At 48.0% G+C, this 17,247-nt stretch overlaps 1 protein-coding gene across 8 annotated transcripts in view; it reads right to left on the bottom strand.

Moving 5' to 3' along the window:
• TNIP1 (TNFAIP3 interacting protein 1) overlaps positions 1-17,247 on the bottom strand; it is a 221,398-nt gene that overhangs the window by 51,886 nt on the left and 152,265 nt on the right. For all 8 annotated transcript variants that reach the window (XM_085617685.1, XM_085617688.1, XM_085617687.1 and 5 more), the window contains 2 exons: positions 8,107-8,232; positions 6,380-6,505 (listed from right to left, as the gene is read on the bottom strand). In XM_085617685.1, the coding sequence (XP_085473811.1) occupies positions 6,380-6,505; positions 8,107-8,232 (252 nt within the window). The remainder of the gene's footprint in view (positions 1-6,379; positions 6,506-8,106; positions 8,233-17,247) is intronic.

The following is a 17,247-nucleotide window of genomic DNA, read 5'->3' as shown; positions in this document are numbered from 1 at the left end:
TGTGGTTCCGGCGTAGAGGGTGTTTCCGTAGTCCAGACGGCTGGTGACGAGAGCCTGGGTGACCGTCCTCCTGGTTTCGGTGGGGATCCACCGGAAGATCTTTTGGAGCATGCGCAGGGTGTTGAAGCACGATGATGAGACGGCGTTGACTTGTCTGGTCATCGAGAGGGAGGAGTCCAGGATGAAGCCCAGGTTGCGTGCGTGGTCCGTTGGTTTGGGAGTGGTGCCCAGGGCAGGGGGCCACCAGGAGTCGTCCCAGGCGGAGGGTGATGATCCCAGGATAAGGACTTCCGTTTTGTCTGAGTTCAGTTTCAGGCGGCTGTTCTTCATCCACTCGGCGACGTCTTTCATCCCATCGTGTAGGCTGGTTCTGGCGGTGGCGGGTCGTTGGTGAGGGAGAGGATCAGCTGGGTGTCGTCGGCGTAGGAGATGATGTTGAGGTTGTGTTGGCGTGCGATGGCTGCGAGGGGGCTCATGTAGATGTTGAAGAGGGTGGGGCTGAGTGAAGATCCTTGTGGTATGCCGCAGATGACTTCGGTGGCCTCGGATACGAATGGGGGGAGGCGGACTCTCTGGGTTCTTCCGGTGAGGAACGAGATGATCCACTCCAGTGCCCTGTCTTGGATTCCAATGTTGCTGAGGCGCTGCACTAGGGTGCGGTGACAGACAGTGTCGAACGCTGCGGAGAGGTCCAGGAGGATGAGGGCCGATGTGTCCCCATTTTCGAGCATGGATCTGATGTCATCTGTGGCTGCGATGAGGGCGGTCTCGGTGCTGTGGTTGGCTCGGAAACCGGATTGCGAGTGGTCGAGGGATCCGTTCGTCTCGAGGAAGGCGGCAAGCTGTCTGTTGACGGTCTTCTCGATGACTTTGGCGGGAAAAGGGAGGAGCGAGATGGGGCGGAAGTTCTTGAGGTCGGTGGGGTCTGCTGTTGGTTTCTTCAGGAGGGCGATGAGGTCGGCATGCTTCCAGCTCTACGGGAAGGTGGGGTGTTGAAGGAGGTGTTGATGATGTCCCGGAGTCGGGGTGCGATGATGGAATCGGCTTTGTTGAAGAGGTGGTGGGGGCAGGGGGTCGGTTGGTGATCCGGAGTGGATGGCGTTCATCATGCGGGTGGTGTCTTCGGTGACCGGGGTCCAGGCGCAGAGGGTGGTGATGGGGGGCGTTGGTCCGGAGGTTGGGTGCGTGGTCTGTGCGCCGAAGCTGTTGTGTATGTCGGCGATCTTGCTGTGGAAGAACGAGGCGAGTGAGTCGCAGAGGTCTTGCGAGGGAGTGATGTTGTTGTTTCCGGTGCTGGGGTTGGAGAGCTCTTTGACGATGCTGAAGAGTTCCTTGCTGTTGTGGGCGTTGTTGTCCAGTCGTTCTTTGAATGCTGTCTTCTTGGTGGTGCGGATCAGCTGGTGGTGTTTGCGGGTAGCGTGCTTGAGGGCAGTCATGTTGTCTGTGGTCTGGTCGTTGCTCCAGGCTTTCTCGAGGGTGCGGCAGTTCTTCTTGGAGTTCTTAAGTTCGTCGGTGAACCAAGAGGCTTTCTTGCTGCCGGGTCTGCTGGGAGGGGTCTTCAGTGGTGCGAGGCTGTCTGCGCAGTTGGTGATCCACTGTGTGAGGTTGCTGGCTGCTTCGTTGGGGTCTGTCGTGCTGGCGGGAGGGTTCTGGCTGAGAGCGGTGGTGAGCTGGTCAGCGGTGATCTTGTTCCAGCTCCTGCGAGGAACCTGTTGCGGGTGGAGGTGGGCCGTGGTCCTTCTGAAGCTGAAGTGGACGCACCTGTGGTCAGTCCAATGAAGTCCAGTGGAGTGGCTGAAGGAGATGTATTTGCTGGAGGAGAAGACTGGGTCAAGCGTGAGGCCGGCGTAGTGGGTGGGGGTGTTCACCAGTTGCTTGAGTCCGAGGTTGTCCAGCAGGGCGGCGGTGTTGCTGTCGTTGTTGTTCTCCAGGTGGAAGTTGAGGTCCCCTGGGAGGATGTAGTCAGCAGAAGGGAGGGCGTGCGGGCTGATGAAGTCTGCGATGTCTTCGCTGAATTGTGTGCGTGGTCCCGGGGGTCTGTAGATGAGGGTGCCTCTGAGGGTCGTCTTGGGGTCGGTGTGTATCTGGAAGTGGAGGTGTTCGGCGGCGGTGAGGGTGTCGTCAGAGTTGGTCGTGATGTGGATGGTGTTCTTGTGTACGATGGCGATGCCTCCTCCAGTCTGGTTGATGCGGTCCCTCCGGGTGATCTTGTATCCGTCCGGGATGGCGATGGCGATGTCAGGTGCTGAGGAGGCGTTCATCCAGGTTTCCGTGAGGAAGGAGACGTCTGGTGATGTTGTGTCGAGCAGGTTCCAGAGTTCCACGGCGTGTCTGTGGACGGAGCGGGTGTTGAGCAGGATGCACTTGAGGTGCTCGTTGCTGGTGCCTGGCTTGGCGGGTGCGGTGCAGGTCCGGAGGCAGGTGAATCGGCAGGCTTGGCAGGCGAAGGGTCCGTGGGTGCGTTTCGGGGTGGCTTGGTAGCAGGCGGGGTTCCGGACGGCGTTTAGTGCGTTGAGGGTGGCGGCGTCGTAGGTCCGTCGTTTGGTCTGGGGTCGGCGGGGGCCAGGGGTCCTGGCGCTGGGCGCAGTCCAGGCGCGGACGGGCGCAGACGGGCTTGCCTTTGGCGCGCCTTCGGCGCACAATCGGCGCGCCCGCTGCGCGTCCGCGCGGTCTCCATTTAAGGTGAAGTGGGAGGGAGGAGCAGCTGGGAGCGGGGAGGACACAGAAGAAAAGGGGGCGGGGCCGCAATGTCACGGCGGCAGGAAGCGGGGAGCGGGGGTCACACCAGGGGAGGCAATGAAGCAGGAAACAGAGGTACAGAATCAAAAAACAAATACAAATACTAAATACAACAGAGGCAACAGTGACAAGCAGTCAGGGCACAGGAGGGCAAAAACGACACAACGAGCAGCAGCGAGGTGGCACAGACACAGCTGGAGGGCCGTGCGGCGCGGGGGTGTCCTGAGGACAGGTCACACTCACCTGCGCCGCGCGGTCTCCATTTAAGGCCAAGTGGGAGGGAGGAGCAGCTATGAGAAGGAATGGGAAGAGCAGTGGCCCTGAGAGGTGCTGGCCCCTTTAAGTTAGTGCATTAGTAATACAACTGGTTAATAAAGGAGTTGTTAAGATTGATGGAGGACAAAGGATATTATAGGCGAGTTGACGTATAATACTTCCTAAGCAAGAATACCTTGGCTGTCTACCTTGCTAACTTCAGGCAGAAGCTGGCCCCAAGAGGCCAATTTTCCAGACTGTTAGAACTCGGAAACCCAACTAACAACCAACTAAGGAGGGTGAACAAGGTGTAAATATGGAAACCACAACAGGTGCCCACTCTAGTTCTCGGAAGAAGGGCATTGCCACGTCTGGAAAAAGACAGCTGTGCACTGGAAAAACAGTTGATGCAAGCTCAGCCCATAGAATTAGGGTTACCACTTCATGTAATGTCATATAGGCACCTTGTTTCCCGCCATCAACTTTATAACACAATCTAATGATTTCTGCGTGTTATAGTCTAAGCTTGCTTTCCACTGGGGCAGGTGGACTAAAATGTGTGATAACAATTCGTAACAGAAAAGCCCAGAACTTGAACCATTTGGTCATGATAATATGGAGCAAGGTGGTCAACTTACTTACAGTGGTTTTAATAGTGTGTTTTAGCAAACTGGACACCAGACCTGTCCATTCTCAAGCCATTTCTAAATTATGCACACTTAGAAGCTTTTTATGGATTGAGTTAAGACGCATTCTCTTCCGCCCTAAACTAATTGTACAACTGTGATGAAATCTCATTTCCAATGTTCAACATTTGTGAGTGGGTGAAGCCAGTGATAGGAATTTGGTTTAACATGATCCGATCAGAAAAAAAATACATTTTGATAAAGAACTAATCATTGTAAGAGGTAAAAGCTCAGGTTATATTACTGTGGAAGTTAGAAAGACGATCATCTGCAAGCTATAGAACAGAATGGGAAAAGACTGAGAGATGGGCAATCTACAGTCCAGGTCACGGTCACATCAAATGCTAAATTCACAGGACGAAATTGGGGTGAATTCATCTGCAATAAAGCAAATGACAAACTGAATTCTAGAATTCCACCTCCCCTCTCACTGCATACTGCGGAGAATGTTTAAAAGTGCTATTAATGTTAATGACGGGGACTCTCTTTCCGCGATATAGGCCAGCCTGGCTAAAACAAAACTGGGGCTCGTGAGCTGTCTCTAGGCTTCTCTGATAATGTTAAAACAGGTTTCCCATGGTTACGCATTCCAAATATGGGCTGGGTGTTCTGAGCTCTCTGCTTAATTGCGACACTCACCAATATATTTATCAATGTGTGCCTTGTGAGACTTGAAAACAGTCCAAAAACTATGGTTTCTAAAGATTGGCTATAACAAACTATAATACTGTGTTCTTTAAAGTTTAATGCATTTGGTGTTTGTGCATAAAAAGCTTATTTTTAACCGACGAGTTATGTGACCAAATCATAGCGGAACAAATACAACGGGTCTCGTAAAAAATTGATTTGGAACTTTGATTTGAAAACTGTTGGCCAAGAATTATACAATGAATACATTTTTTTTCTGACAGATCCTGTGCTCAGAGATACTCAGTGCCAGGTGCACTTTCTTGTACCATTAGCAGGCACCTCTTCTGTTTCAGAGAAGAAGCCACACAGCAAACTACAGCAAATGACAGCTCTCTGAATAGGGGTGCTCTGGACTCAAGAAACAGGAAGCAGAGAGGCTACTATGAACCTCCTTAAATAAAATAGGACATCAGGGCTAGCTCTTTCTCATCATGAAGGAAAAGCGGTTCAGAAGTAGTAGGTCTTTTCAGAACATCTTTACGTCCCATAAAAACCAGCAGGGAAGAGCAGAGTATGGTTTGCTAGATTTTCATTCCAGTTATGCATGTAAGAGAATGATCATATACCAGTAACTGAAACTTTGTACTTTCTGCCCTTTTGAAAGCGACTAAAATGCAAATATTTCAGTCTTTATGTACTGCCACCTAAATCTTACTGCTTAGGGCTGCCATAAAACGTTTTATGGATACAGAGCTTTTAGCCCTTTCGATATTTAACTTGTTGAAGTCTTAATAGCTAAAAGTCTAGGCACTATAACTTAAGAAATTAGGAAATAATATTCATAGGGCAAGGCTCATGTCATCTTCAAGAGGGGAACGTAGCCTTCTGTTTAAAGAAATAAGATGGAAGAGCGTTACAGGCGAACATCCCTAGTCCACTACATGGAGGAAGCCATTTCTAGACACCGTATTGATACGAAAAGTAATTTGGACGTGCCACCACTACCCGAAGTGCTGAGCTCCTAACAGAGGTGCACAGTAAGGTTTCATTGTCTTGGACTTGAGGTGCTGAACCGACAACCCCATTTGGTCTTTAGCTAGTACAGTGGAACTTCTAGTACATTGGTACTTAGGTTCCTGGTGCAATACTAGCACCGGTGGCTTAAACAGTTGTTGATTTTGTCCTCTAAACCAACCACTGGAGGCTCCACCAGACAGCTAACATATGGTCATTTGCCACCAACGATGAGTTCACAAGATGAAACCCCAGGAAAGCAGACTGCTTTTTATCCTTCCTAGATTGGTATTATGAGAACTGTTAAGAAACAATGGAGTGCAGCTTGAAGCACTACAAAAACAATATTATTGTGAATAATAATAATCACATAAAACCAAGGGCCAGTCTAACTCATGTATTGTAAACTATTTGGATGTAGGAAGTTTAGATTCCGGAAGAAAACAGGAGTTATTATATTCCATGCGGGGACTGATGCTAGAGGCGATTTTCATGATGCCACAGGCATAAAATGTCCAACATTCCTGACCGTGTGAACCTACCCAACACCTTCACTTGGTGTGAAAAAGTCCTAGGTCAGTCTTATAAGGAAATGCAGGTTACAGCCAATAGTTGTACAAGAGCTATCATGATCAAAGGAATCTAATACAGGAATATAAAGTGTAGAGTCTTGTCCAGTTTAGCAGATCGAAGGACATTTACTCTGCATCAGCCTGGACTCAACTACACTTCATCCAGATTGCGGTTTGAAGGAGACGGTCCCCAAGCTTCTCTTCACTAACTTGGAGACACAGCTACGTGTTATCAGCACAGACTTTTAACCTGAACCCGGACATGAGAAGTAGTAGATCTCACAAACATACAAAAAAGTACCAGGAGAGAAGGTGACCTGTGGCATCTAGCACTGCACTTGGAAAGGAGAGGGTGGACTGGTAAAAGCTCCCATTTCTCCCAGACCTCAACCACTCAAGAGTCTTGGATGAGGTAGACCTCTCCATCTCTGACCCCAATAAAACCACGAGGATCTCTTGAGCTGGCTAGGACTGCATAACCACCTGGACATTCTGTTGTGTGATTTGAGTCTGCAGCTGTCCCATCTGATGCTTGAGGTCTTCCTTTTCCTCACTCATTCGCTCACGGTCACTGCGTTCTCGCTGGAAGTCCTCCTCAAAAATCTTCACCTAGGAGAAACCGAGACAAAACTATTTAGACTCAAAACAAAGGCATTCCCACCTCTTACACGCCCATCCCCGAGCCTACAGTGTGATTCATGACTACTATTTGAATGCTTCATGCCATGAGCGATCAACCACAGTACTCACACTGTGCAGGCCATTTTTCTCTTTACCCATCTACCTGTATTGTCATTCTTCACAATAGTGAAGTTATTGTTTAGGATCTAAAATGTACAGTGCCTATTATAAGAAGCATACAGGGAAAGACACACAAGCAGGATTTCTCCAACGAAAGCTGCTCAGCTCCAAACCTTAACCAAGGACCTCACAGGTGCTGGGTTCACAGTGGTACGGGGTCACGTACGATAGCAATGTGAGTTTTTCCAATCTCCTCTGCGCTTCTACAGGCAATTGAGTAACTCATCTAAGTATTCTTCTTGGCACATCTTAATCCTGCTTGGCAGGGGAGAAAGCGTTTCCCCGGGAATCCTTACCAGTTATGAATTGCCTAAACTGAGGTTCCAGTTAAGCAACTCTTTTTGGGAGTAAATATCATTTATAAATTTACTTGATGTGCTCAAATTTACAAGTAGACTGCGGCTGAAAGATTGAAGCAGTTTTCAATCAATTAGTGAGCACAGCTTGCCCCGTCTCCTGGTCTTTTCTATTAACCTATGCAATCATGTCTGCTGAGACTATGACTAGAACGCTCTAGAGCCATTTAACATATTTTCACTAAGAATCCCACTTCGTCCGTGCTCTCTGTTCTAGTGAGTGAGGCTCTCCTTCTTTGACTATGAATGATTGCCACTCAGCCACCGAAAGCTGGATCTCCACGGACTCCTTAAAGATTCTGTTATTAACAGTCACTGGACGTCACTGTACAAGTGGATCTGCATTCTGCCCTGAAGAGTTTCAAACTATTTGGCTTGAATCTCAAGAATCTGCAAATAATGTTGCTGTTGTTCTTCAGAGACAAATATGGATAGCCAAGACATTGCCAGAGTAATAGGAAAAATGGGTCCGCCTTCGAAAAGTAGGTGAGCCTTTGGCAATTCTTCTGTTTCGTATCTCTATTCCCTGCTTTTAAATAAACTTGACGGTTGAAAAACAATTGGACGAAAGGACTGACATTCTTGCCTGAACATCAGAGGGAAGTCTCATTACAGGCATGGCGATTGTCCATGCTCTTTACAGCCTTTGACAAATACAAAGTACTATTTCAAAATCAACTACAGGATTGGAAGATAATCTACAGCATGTGATTCTATAAGAGATTCGCAATGCTGAATTGTAAATCCTAGAATTCAGTTACTATATACTAAGCACAAAACGTTGTATACATCTCAGAAATTCAGGCCTTTGGGTGCGTCTCATTTTCTGTAACCATTAAGCTAATTCGGACTGTTCTAGCACCAACGTCAGAACCTGCTGATGCATTTTGCATGCTCAGGCAAATAGGTCTTTCCAAACATTCAATTTAAGAGACATAAATGTTCTCTGTGAACAATAAGGTCATGCTCACACTCTAACCCAGGACACACAGTTAGCAGCTTGTCAGTGAGGCGAAGCAGGCACAAGGCTCTACCATCATGCCCTGGTTTTACCTGCTGCTTGAGTAGCTGTATTTGGGTGTGCTGTTCTTGTCTCATGCTGCCTCCTGCTTCCGCTGACATGCTGAACACCGAGGCTGGGGGTGCTGAAGCCTGCACATTCAGAGCCTCTTCCAGAGCCTAAGGAAAAAAGACAGTCAGTACACCCGCATCCCTATCAGCAACATGTCAGTACTGTGAGAATAAACTAATAAAGTACCATTACCCATACCAGAATCATTGCAGCCGCCTAAATGCAAAAATAGTGTTCTTTAAAATATATTGCTTGGCTGGCGATACTGCCAGTGCGACTAGTAACAGAGTCCTCTACACAGCTCCTTCACATGACACAACCAGCTCTTCGAGATTTCTGTTAATTCGAAAGTGGGATATATTAGATCAGCGCCCAAACCAGTTGTACCCGACCACACAGGTGCTTTGCGGTTCCAATAGATTTGAGAAAAGACACTAGAGGCCCAACATTTTTTCTCACTCCAGCGCCCACAAAACAAGAATCTGTCAAACGTTGTTGCTGGCATTCAGCTCTAGAATGTTTGAGCACAACCAATCACTGACTGTCAATAGACACGACTTTAGAAACAACCAATCACTGACTGCTGATAGACATGGCTTTAGAAACACAATCACTGACTGCTGATTACAATGGATAATTCACAGCTTTTCTGTACTTATCTAACTTTTATTCCCACATTACATCCTTTCTTATATTTTGTTTCAGCAAGCTTGATGCATGATTTACCCACAAGGCAAATACTTTAAGGTTTGAGGAGAAAGACAGCAAATGTATCTGTTTTTTTCTAAACATGGTGCTGGGTCAGTATGTTGCTCTTGCTGTGGAGTGTTCATGCTTTAGCATCAGCATGATCTTCTACATGTGCAGTAGATAACCATATAAAGGCAAGGGCTGACCTGCACCATTTCTTAATGCCATGTGTGTTCTGTTGTTCTGAGAGGCCAACAGAAGAGGACTCCACAAGGCAAACTGAGTCCCCAAGAAGGCACAAACCTCATTTATTTTCTTCTGAACGGGCAAAGAGTTAACAGCTTGGCTGGAGCCACTCTCAATGCCCAGACTGGGGAAATAAAGTAAAGAATCAGAGCCTTAATTACAAAGCCCCAGGGACAGAACACAGTGATTTAAATGGAGTGCATTAATAAACTGGCAGTCAGACAAGTAACACTAGGTCCACAGGAAATGTATTTGCTTTGAAGAAATTACATTGTGTATTATCCCTTGTCCTTCTAAGACCAGCAGCTCATGCTCCAATTCTCTCTCAGCTTGACTTTGGCAACGCTGCCTTAACCGACATTTCGCAAAGTGCCCTCATGCAATTGAGCACTGTTCTTTTCACTACAGCAAAACCTGTGCAGTTCATGAACAAAATTAACACATTAGCCTATCCTGACTGAGTTACATCTGCTTACCATTGAAGCCTGATTAAAGTTTGAGCTGGGATGTCTGGCGTACAACGCTTTTCACCTAAACTCCCCACCCTACCTTGCTGCCTTGCTTCAACAGCCAGGCAGTGCCAGAGCCTCAATAAGTAGACATAGAAATATACTCAAGTTACTTGCTTCCAAAACCAAACACACGCAGCAGCAATAAATCTCGGACACTGTTGCACTGCTGCTGATGTCTTTCTGCAAACATCTGAAATCTAAATTCTTTGTACTAGGTCTGTCAATCTAAAAAACTCTGCTTCTTGCCTACTTATTCTGCCCCCCCCCCCGATTATTGCTGACTCTACTCCTTTAACTGATATCTACCTTGCTGCCTTGTTGCCTTGTTATTACTTTCTTCACAGATGAAATTTATTGTGGAATGTTTCAGCTTTTCTTTTAATTGATACTTACCAGTAACCATGTTGCAACTATCCACAGATGATGTTCACTGTAAACTGTGGGCCATGATTGTTCCATTTAAAGCAGCCCAACATGAAATTTCTCACTCCCGCGCCCACATAACAAGAATCTGTCAAACGATGTTGCTGGAGGCACCAGAATGTTTGAGGACACCCAATCACGGACTGCCGATAGACATGGCTTTAGAAACACCCAATCACCGACTGTCGATAGATATGGCTTAGATATGGCTTTAGGAACACCCAATCACTGACTGCAGATGGACATGGCTTTAGAAACACCCAATCACTGATTGCCGATAGACAGGGCTTTAGAAACACCCAATCGGTGACTGCCGATAGACATGGCTTTAGAACTATATATGTGGTTCTGGAAACAACTGGTCATTTAGTGACACATTGTGCAAATTTGAAACTGCTGGAGTCATATCAGACAGCTTCTATTTTAAAATCATGTCCAACGTCCAGGGGAAGCTAATGAATGAACATTTAGATTCATGTGATAGGAGGAATGTGAACCTGCAACGATGTTGTTTTAAACATATTTAAATAGTTAAACATTTTTGCAGGCTGCTTCGAGGTACCAGTTTTGTCATGCAGTTTAGAGTCCACTCCCACTAGGGAAAGCCATGCATTTATCACGAGGGGTTTAACCAGTTACTGCTGGGTCTGAGGCTTGGGAGGTCTGTCTATGTGGATTGAGATCAAGTTAATGACAGGACATTGTAAATGCCATTTAAGAAGTGCTAATGCACTGCACGCCATTAACTACACCCTCAAAGGCATCTCATCTGAACACTGCTGTAAGATAAACAAGGTAGAGGCTGAGCAGGAAAGGTGAACAACTAACTCTTGCATGGCTCTGTAGGTAACAGATATTGATAGTTTGTAAGTTAATACCACAAGAAGAGTAGATCTAGTCTTGTCCAATGCCTGAACATGTCCTTGAGATGTTACCATGCAATAGATCATGTTGAATGACGTTGAATGGTTGAGTAATCAAATAAGTAGGCTGGTGCCACCAGTGTGCCTCGATGTGGTATTTCTTTGTCAACCAACATTGCTTTGTCAGTGCTGCATCTCTACACCAGCCTGAGAACCCTTTAACGTCATTAGATTCTTCTGGGGTCCTCCATAAACACAGATGTTCAATACACACTCATGTTTCTTTACTAAACTCTTCTGCTCCCCGATGTAAGCAGAGATGTACAGTGAATAAAACTGACGTGACCGAATAAGGTGCATCATGTTTTTTTTCGCGCTTTCTTCTAAATCTGGCATTTGGGAAGACATTTTTTATTAAATATTCTTTGAACTGCTATTCGGAGAAGAAGTAGTAATTACATTATTTGATAAATCTAGAAAGTGTTTCAAGGAGAAAGGGTGTTATTGCAGTAAGATGATGACAATGTTGTGTGGGGTTGAGATGCTCGGCAGATCTTTCATGATGAGGGAGATAATTGTGACAATCCAGAATCCAGTTGTCTTATGGTGAGAAAACATTGTTGAGGTTCTTGCTTGCTAAAAATCCCAATTACGTTCACGGGTCAGGTTTTAGTTTTAGAAAATGGGTGTTCTAACAATAGGTACTGGTGGGTGCATTGATTTCATTATAATAGTCAGATTTCATTCAAAAAGTTTTTTTTCTGTTTTTTAAGGCTGCTGTACAAGGGCGCCAGAATTCAATTTAGTCTGAGTCTTACAAATTCCAACAGGTTTAGCTGGGCAATTGTTTTTGTCATTCGTTTGCGTTTTTTGTTGCAATGATTTGGCTGCAACTAGGCTGAATTTGCATTTTTCTCATTTATTTTCTGCAACTTGTTTTTGATATATTGTGCCCTGTCGACGGTTAATAAGGAAGGGCTTTTTCTAAACTCTTGCAATTTGGTCATGACTTCATGTAAGTAGTGCTGGGTCACATATATGAATTGGGACTACAAAAGGAAACAGGCACATCAAAATTGATAGGGAAGAGATGGAACATCACAGGGCACTGCAGGAGGCAGAGAACAATAAAATGGGTAGAAAAGAGGTAGAGCAACACAATGGTCGGAGAAGGGTTTGCTAGCTTCAATGCTTTCGACATGCCTATTACCATGGGATTTTGTGCTCTTCAGGCCCAGTCCCAGTGGATATTGTTTTGGTGATCATGTGACACCCTCGTGCATGATGGGGCTCGGGCTCCAAGTTATTATTGTCCTGATGATGACCTTATAACTTAAGGTCAAAATGCAATTGCCATGAATAAAATGAGACAAGGGATGTTTAACGTTGTATGGAACAATTACTTCTGTATAGTCCTATAGGAAAGAACCTCTTTTTGTAGAATTACTCCCTCTTCTCTTAAGATTTCGGACTTCTCCTGAAGTTTTTTCTGCTCTGCAGTACACTTGATCCTGCTGCCCAGGCCGCAGTGCATGTGCTGGGACCCCCAAAGTATGTGTACAATTGGCTAATACCCGATTGACTTGATTTACCTAAAGTCCCTAATGTATGGTATAAGAGGTACTCTGGGCTAGTAAGTTAAAATGTCACTGCAGCACTTAATTGTACCACTACTACAGTGACACACTCTCCGCCGCCGAACACCTACACTTCCAAATCCACACCGACCCCAAAACCACACTCAGAGGAACCCTCATCTACAGACACCCGGGCCCGTGCACACAATTCAGCGAAACCATCGCCGACTGTCAGCCCGCACGCACTAATCTCACCAGAATACATCCTCTTAGGGGACCTGAACTTCCACCTGGAGAACAACAACGACAACACCACCACCATCACCACCACCCTGCTCGACAACCTCGCCAACCTCTGACTCAAGCAACTGGTGAACACCCCCACCCACTACGCAGCCACATGCTGGACCCCATCTTCTCCGCTAGCAACCACGTCTCCTTCAGCCACGCCACCGGACTACACTGGACCGACCACAGCTGCATCCACTTCACCTTCACGAAGACTACATCCCACCACCGCACACTACAGATCCCCCGCAGATACTGGAGCAAAATCACCACAGACCAGCTAACCACATCACTGAGCCAGAACCCTCCAGCCGACGCCTCTGACACCAACGACGCAGCCCACAATCTCGCACAGTGGATCACCAACTGCGCCGACAACCTTGCTCCACTGAAGAACCCAGGCAAGACCAGCAACAGGAAAACCACATGGTTCACCGACGCCATCAAATACTCAAAGAAATCCTGCCGTACTCTTGAAAAAACCTGGCGCCACGAACGGACGACAGAAAACATAACAGCCCTCAAGAACGCCACTCGTGAACACCACCAGCTGATCCGCACAACCAAAAGGACATCGTTCAAAGAGCGGCTAGACAACAATACCCACAACAGCAAGGAACTCTTCAACATAGTAAAAGAGCTCTCCAACCCCAGCGCCAGCAACAATGACATCACACCATCGCAAGACCTCTACAACTCCCTTGCCACGTTCTTCAACCGCAAGATCGCAGATATACACAACAGCTTTGACGGCCAGACTCCAGTCACCAAACCAATGACCCCCACCACCACCCTCAGCGCCTGGACCCCCATCAGCACTGAAGACACAAACCACGTCATGAACACCATCCATTCTGGATCGCCCTCTGACCCATGCCCCCATCACATCTACAACAAAGCCGACACCATCATTGCACCCCACCTCCGGAACGTCATAAACAACTCCTTCGCATCAGCCACCTTCCCAGAGAGCTGGAAGCACGCAGAGATCAACGCCCTTCTGAAAAAACCCACAGCAGACCCTAAAGACCTCAAGAACTTCCGCCCCATCTCCCTTCTTCCCTTCCTGGCGAAAGTCATCGATAAGACCGTCAACAAACAGCTGACTACATTCCTCGAGGCAACCAACTCGCTCGACCCATCCCAGTCCGGATTTCGAGCCAACCACAGCACCGAGACCGCCCTCATCGCAGCCACCGACGACATCAGGACCCTGATGGACAACGGGGAGACAACCGCCCTCATCCTCCTAGACCTCTCAGCCACCTTCGATACCGTCTGCCAGCGCACCCTAATAAACCGCCTCTACAACACTAGGATGCAAGGAAAAGCCCTGGACTGGATCACCTCGTTCCTCACCAACAGAACCCAGAGAGTCCGCCTCCCGCCGTTTCGCTCCGCGGCCACCAAGATCATCTGCGGCATACCCCAAGGCTCCTCGCTCAGCCCAACCCTCTTCAATATCTACATGAGCCCCCTCGCCGCCATCGCACGCAAACATCACCTCAACATCATCTCCTACGCCGACAACACCCAGCTAATACTCTCCCTCACCAAAGACCCAGCCACTGCCAAAACCAACCTCCAGGATGGAATGAAAACGTCGCGGAATGGATGAAGCTCAGTCGGCTGAAACTGAACTCAGACAAGACGGAGGTCCTCATCCTCGGACAATCCCCATCCGCCTGGGACGACTCCTGGTGGCCCACAGCACTGGGCACCGCACCAACACCTGCGGACCACGCACACAACCTGGGATTCATCCTGGACTCCTCCCTCACGATGACCAAACAAGTCAACGCCATCTCATCCTCTTGCCTCAACACCCTGCACATGCTCTGAAAGATCTTCCGGTGGATTCCCACCGAAACTAGAAAGACGGTCACCCAGGCCCTCGTCACCAGCCGACTTGACTACGGGAACGCCCTTTATGCAGGAACCACAGCCAAACTTCAGAAACGACTTCAGCGCATACAGAACACCTCCGCACGACTCATCCTCGACATCCCTCGCCACAGCCACATATCAGCCCACCTGAGAAACCTGCACTGGCTCCCCGTCAGCAAGAGGATCACGTTCAGGCTCCTCACCCACGCACACAAAGCACTCCACGACATGGGCCCCGAATACCTCAACAACCGCCTCTCGTTCTACACTCCTACCCGCCAGCTCCACTCCGCCAGCCTCGCACTCGCCACCGTCCCACGGATTCGCAGAACCACCACCGGAAGACCATTCTCCTACCTGGCTGCCAAGACATGGAACTCCCTCCCTGCACACCTGCGACTGACCCAGGACCATCTCACCTTCAGGAAACACCACAAGACCTGGCTATTCGAGCAGTAGCGACCCCCCCCCCCTCCCTTCAGCGCCTTGAGACCCTCGCGGGTGAGTAGCGCGCTCTATAAATGGACTGATTGATTGAAGGTGAAAACGTGACTCTAAGCCTGCCACTGAAACCTGGTCTGGTACCTTTTAAACCTGCCAATTTGACATGGCGAAATAAACACTTTTCCCTGGTGAAATCCTTTATTTTTAATATTAATAAGCCACCCCTAGTGAAGGCTTTGGAAGCCCAACAGGTAGAGTGCTGAAAATACAAAAAATAAAAAAGTTACATTTCTGTAAGATGTCATGACAGTCAAAAGACAAAATTGCAGGTTTCACTGAGCAAAGCAGATGGTTCTTATTGGCCTACACAAAGTTTCACTAGCCGCCGCGCTAAGTGCTCACTTCCAATTGGGACCACCAAAGATATTAATCCGAGGTATCAAATTAATTATTACATTAAACCTGACTTTTTGCTGAGATCTGATTTAAGGTAACTGTTACTAGAAAGGTTATTTCAGAAATTCACCACCAAAACTTTTGAAGACTTTTCTGACTATCTGCAGCAATTGTCACACAAGAAAACATACTGCTCCCCCTGCTAGGAAGCTTGAAGCCCCCTTCGCCATCTCCCCTCCACCCCGGAACAGGGAACAAAGATTTGCCGCAGGGAAGAGGTACGACCTTCTCCAGCAGGATGACTACTGGGTGGTGGCCACAGATGGCCCAGCTTCAAAGAGGCTACTGGCTCAGTGAAGCAAATGGTGATCATCTTCACCTAAAAACTCCTTTGTGTATGCAGACAGGATGGCATCTCGTCCAGAGACGAAACCCAGTTGGAAAATCGGTTTCACAGGAAGAGTGACTCATTATGCTGGTCACACCCCATGTGTGTGCTCAGGGCTCGTCACAATGGAAGAAGGCTTGTGCCATCTTGGATTTGGGTAGACAGGGGTATGCTGGGATTGTCTAGTGTCCAAACCCCTAGGAAGTGATGTAGAGTGGAAAGGGTAGGCTTGTGGGAACTACTGACCCAATGGTTCGTGAGTTCTCCCCTAGTACAAATGAGAAGATTGCATAAAAGTAGTACCCTGAACCCACAGTCATCAGATTACAACTGGACTGCAATTAGACTGGACCCAGCAAATAGAGGCTGCACCAATCAATCAGTATTAATATAGCATGGCTTATCAACACTGGGGTATCCAGGTGTTGAGGAGAGGGGAGGGGAGCCTTAGCCGAAGAGCCAGGTCTCGAGTCCCTTCCTGAAGTCGGCGAGTGAGGGAGAGGTTCGGAAGTGGAGTGGGAGGTTGTTCCAGGGCTTGAGGTCAAGGTAATGAGAGAAGGAGCAACCTCCCCTACTGCTCCACCAGATGCGGGGGACGTGAGCAAAGGCGGGTGAGGCGGATCTGAGTTGTCTGGTAGCCTGGTGGAAAGTCAGGCAGTGATTGATGTAGGAGGGTCCAGCATTATGGAGGAGCTTGCAGGCGTGGGCCAGGACCTTGAACTGGAATCTCTTCTGGATGGGGAGCCACTGGAGGTTTCTAAGATGGGGGTGATGCTAGTCCACTTGAGGAGGTCGAGGATGAGTCTGGTTGTGGTGTTCTGTATAGTCTCTAGTCATTTGAAAAGATAGGAGGTTGTTCCAGCATATACAGCAATTCCATAGTCCAGTCTGAGGGTGACTAGGGCTTCAGTCACTGTTCTCCTAGTGTTGACGGGGGTCCATATGAAAACCGTATGAAGCATGCGGCAGTTGTGGAAGCAGGAGGAGACTACTTTGTTGACCAGGCACTTCATGGAGAGGTCACTGTCCAAGATTATGCCAAGGTTGTGGGTGTGGCTGAGGGTGCAGGAGTGGGAAAACAGCAACGGTGGAAGGAAACTAAGTTAAGAACAATTAAACAGCAACTACAACAGTTGCAGCAGGGGGAACAACAAAGCAAAATACAAAATAACAGTGGCAGAAGGGGCTGAACAGAAAAGTCTACAACAGTGGTAGCAGGTGTACAACAGAGTGAAACACAATTGGAACAGTGGCAGCAGGGGCGAAATGGAGAAAAGATCTCAACACTGTCAGCAGGCAGGCAGGAACCGAACCTGGGGCCTCGAGGAGCTGCGGCTGAGGAGAAGTCCTCTGTCATGGTTCTATTGCAGGGGGAGCAGCTCTCAAGCATCGGGGTCAAAGACTGGAT

Source organism: Triturus cristatus, chromosome 7, assembly GCF_964204655.1.
Source record: "Triturus cristatus chromosome 7, aTriCri1.1, whole genome shotgun sequence".
Taxonomy (NCBI): Eukaryota; Metazoa; Chordata; class Amphibia; order Caudata; family Salamandridae; genus Triturus; species Triturus cristatus.
Note: the sequence above shows the minus strand (reverse complement) of the source record. Positions and strands in the feature narration are given on the sequence as shown.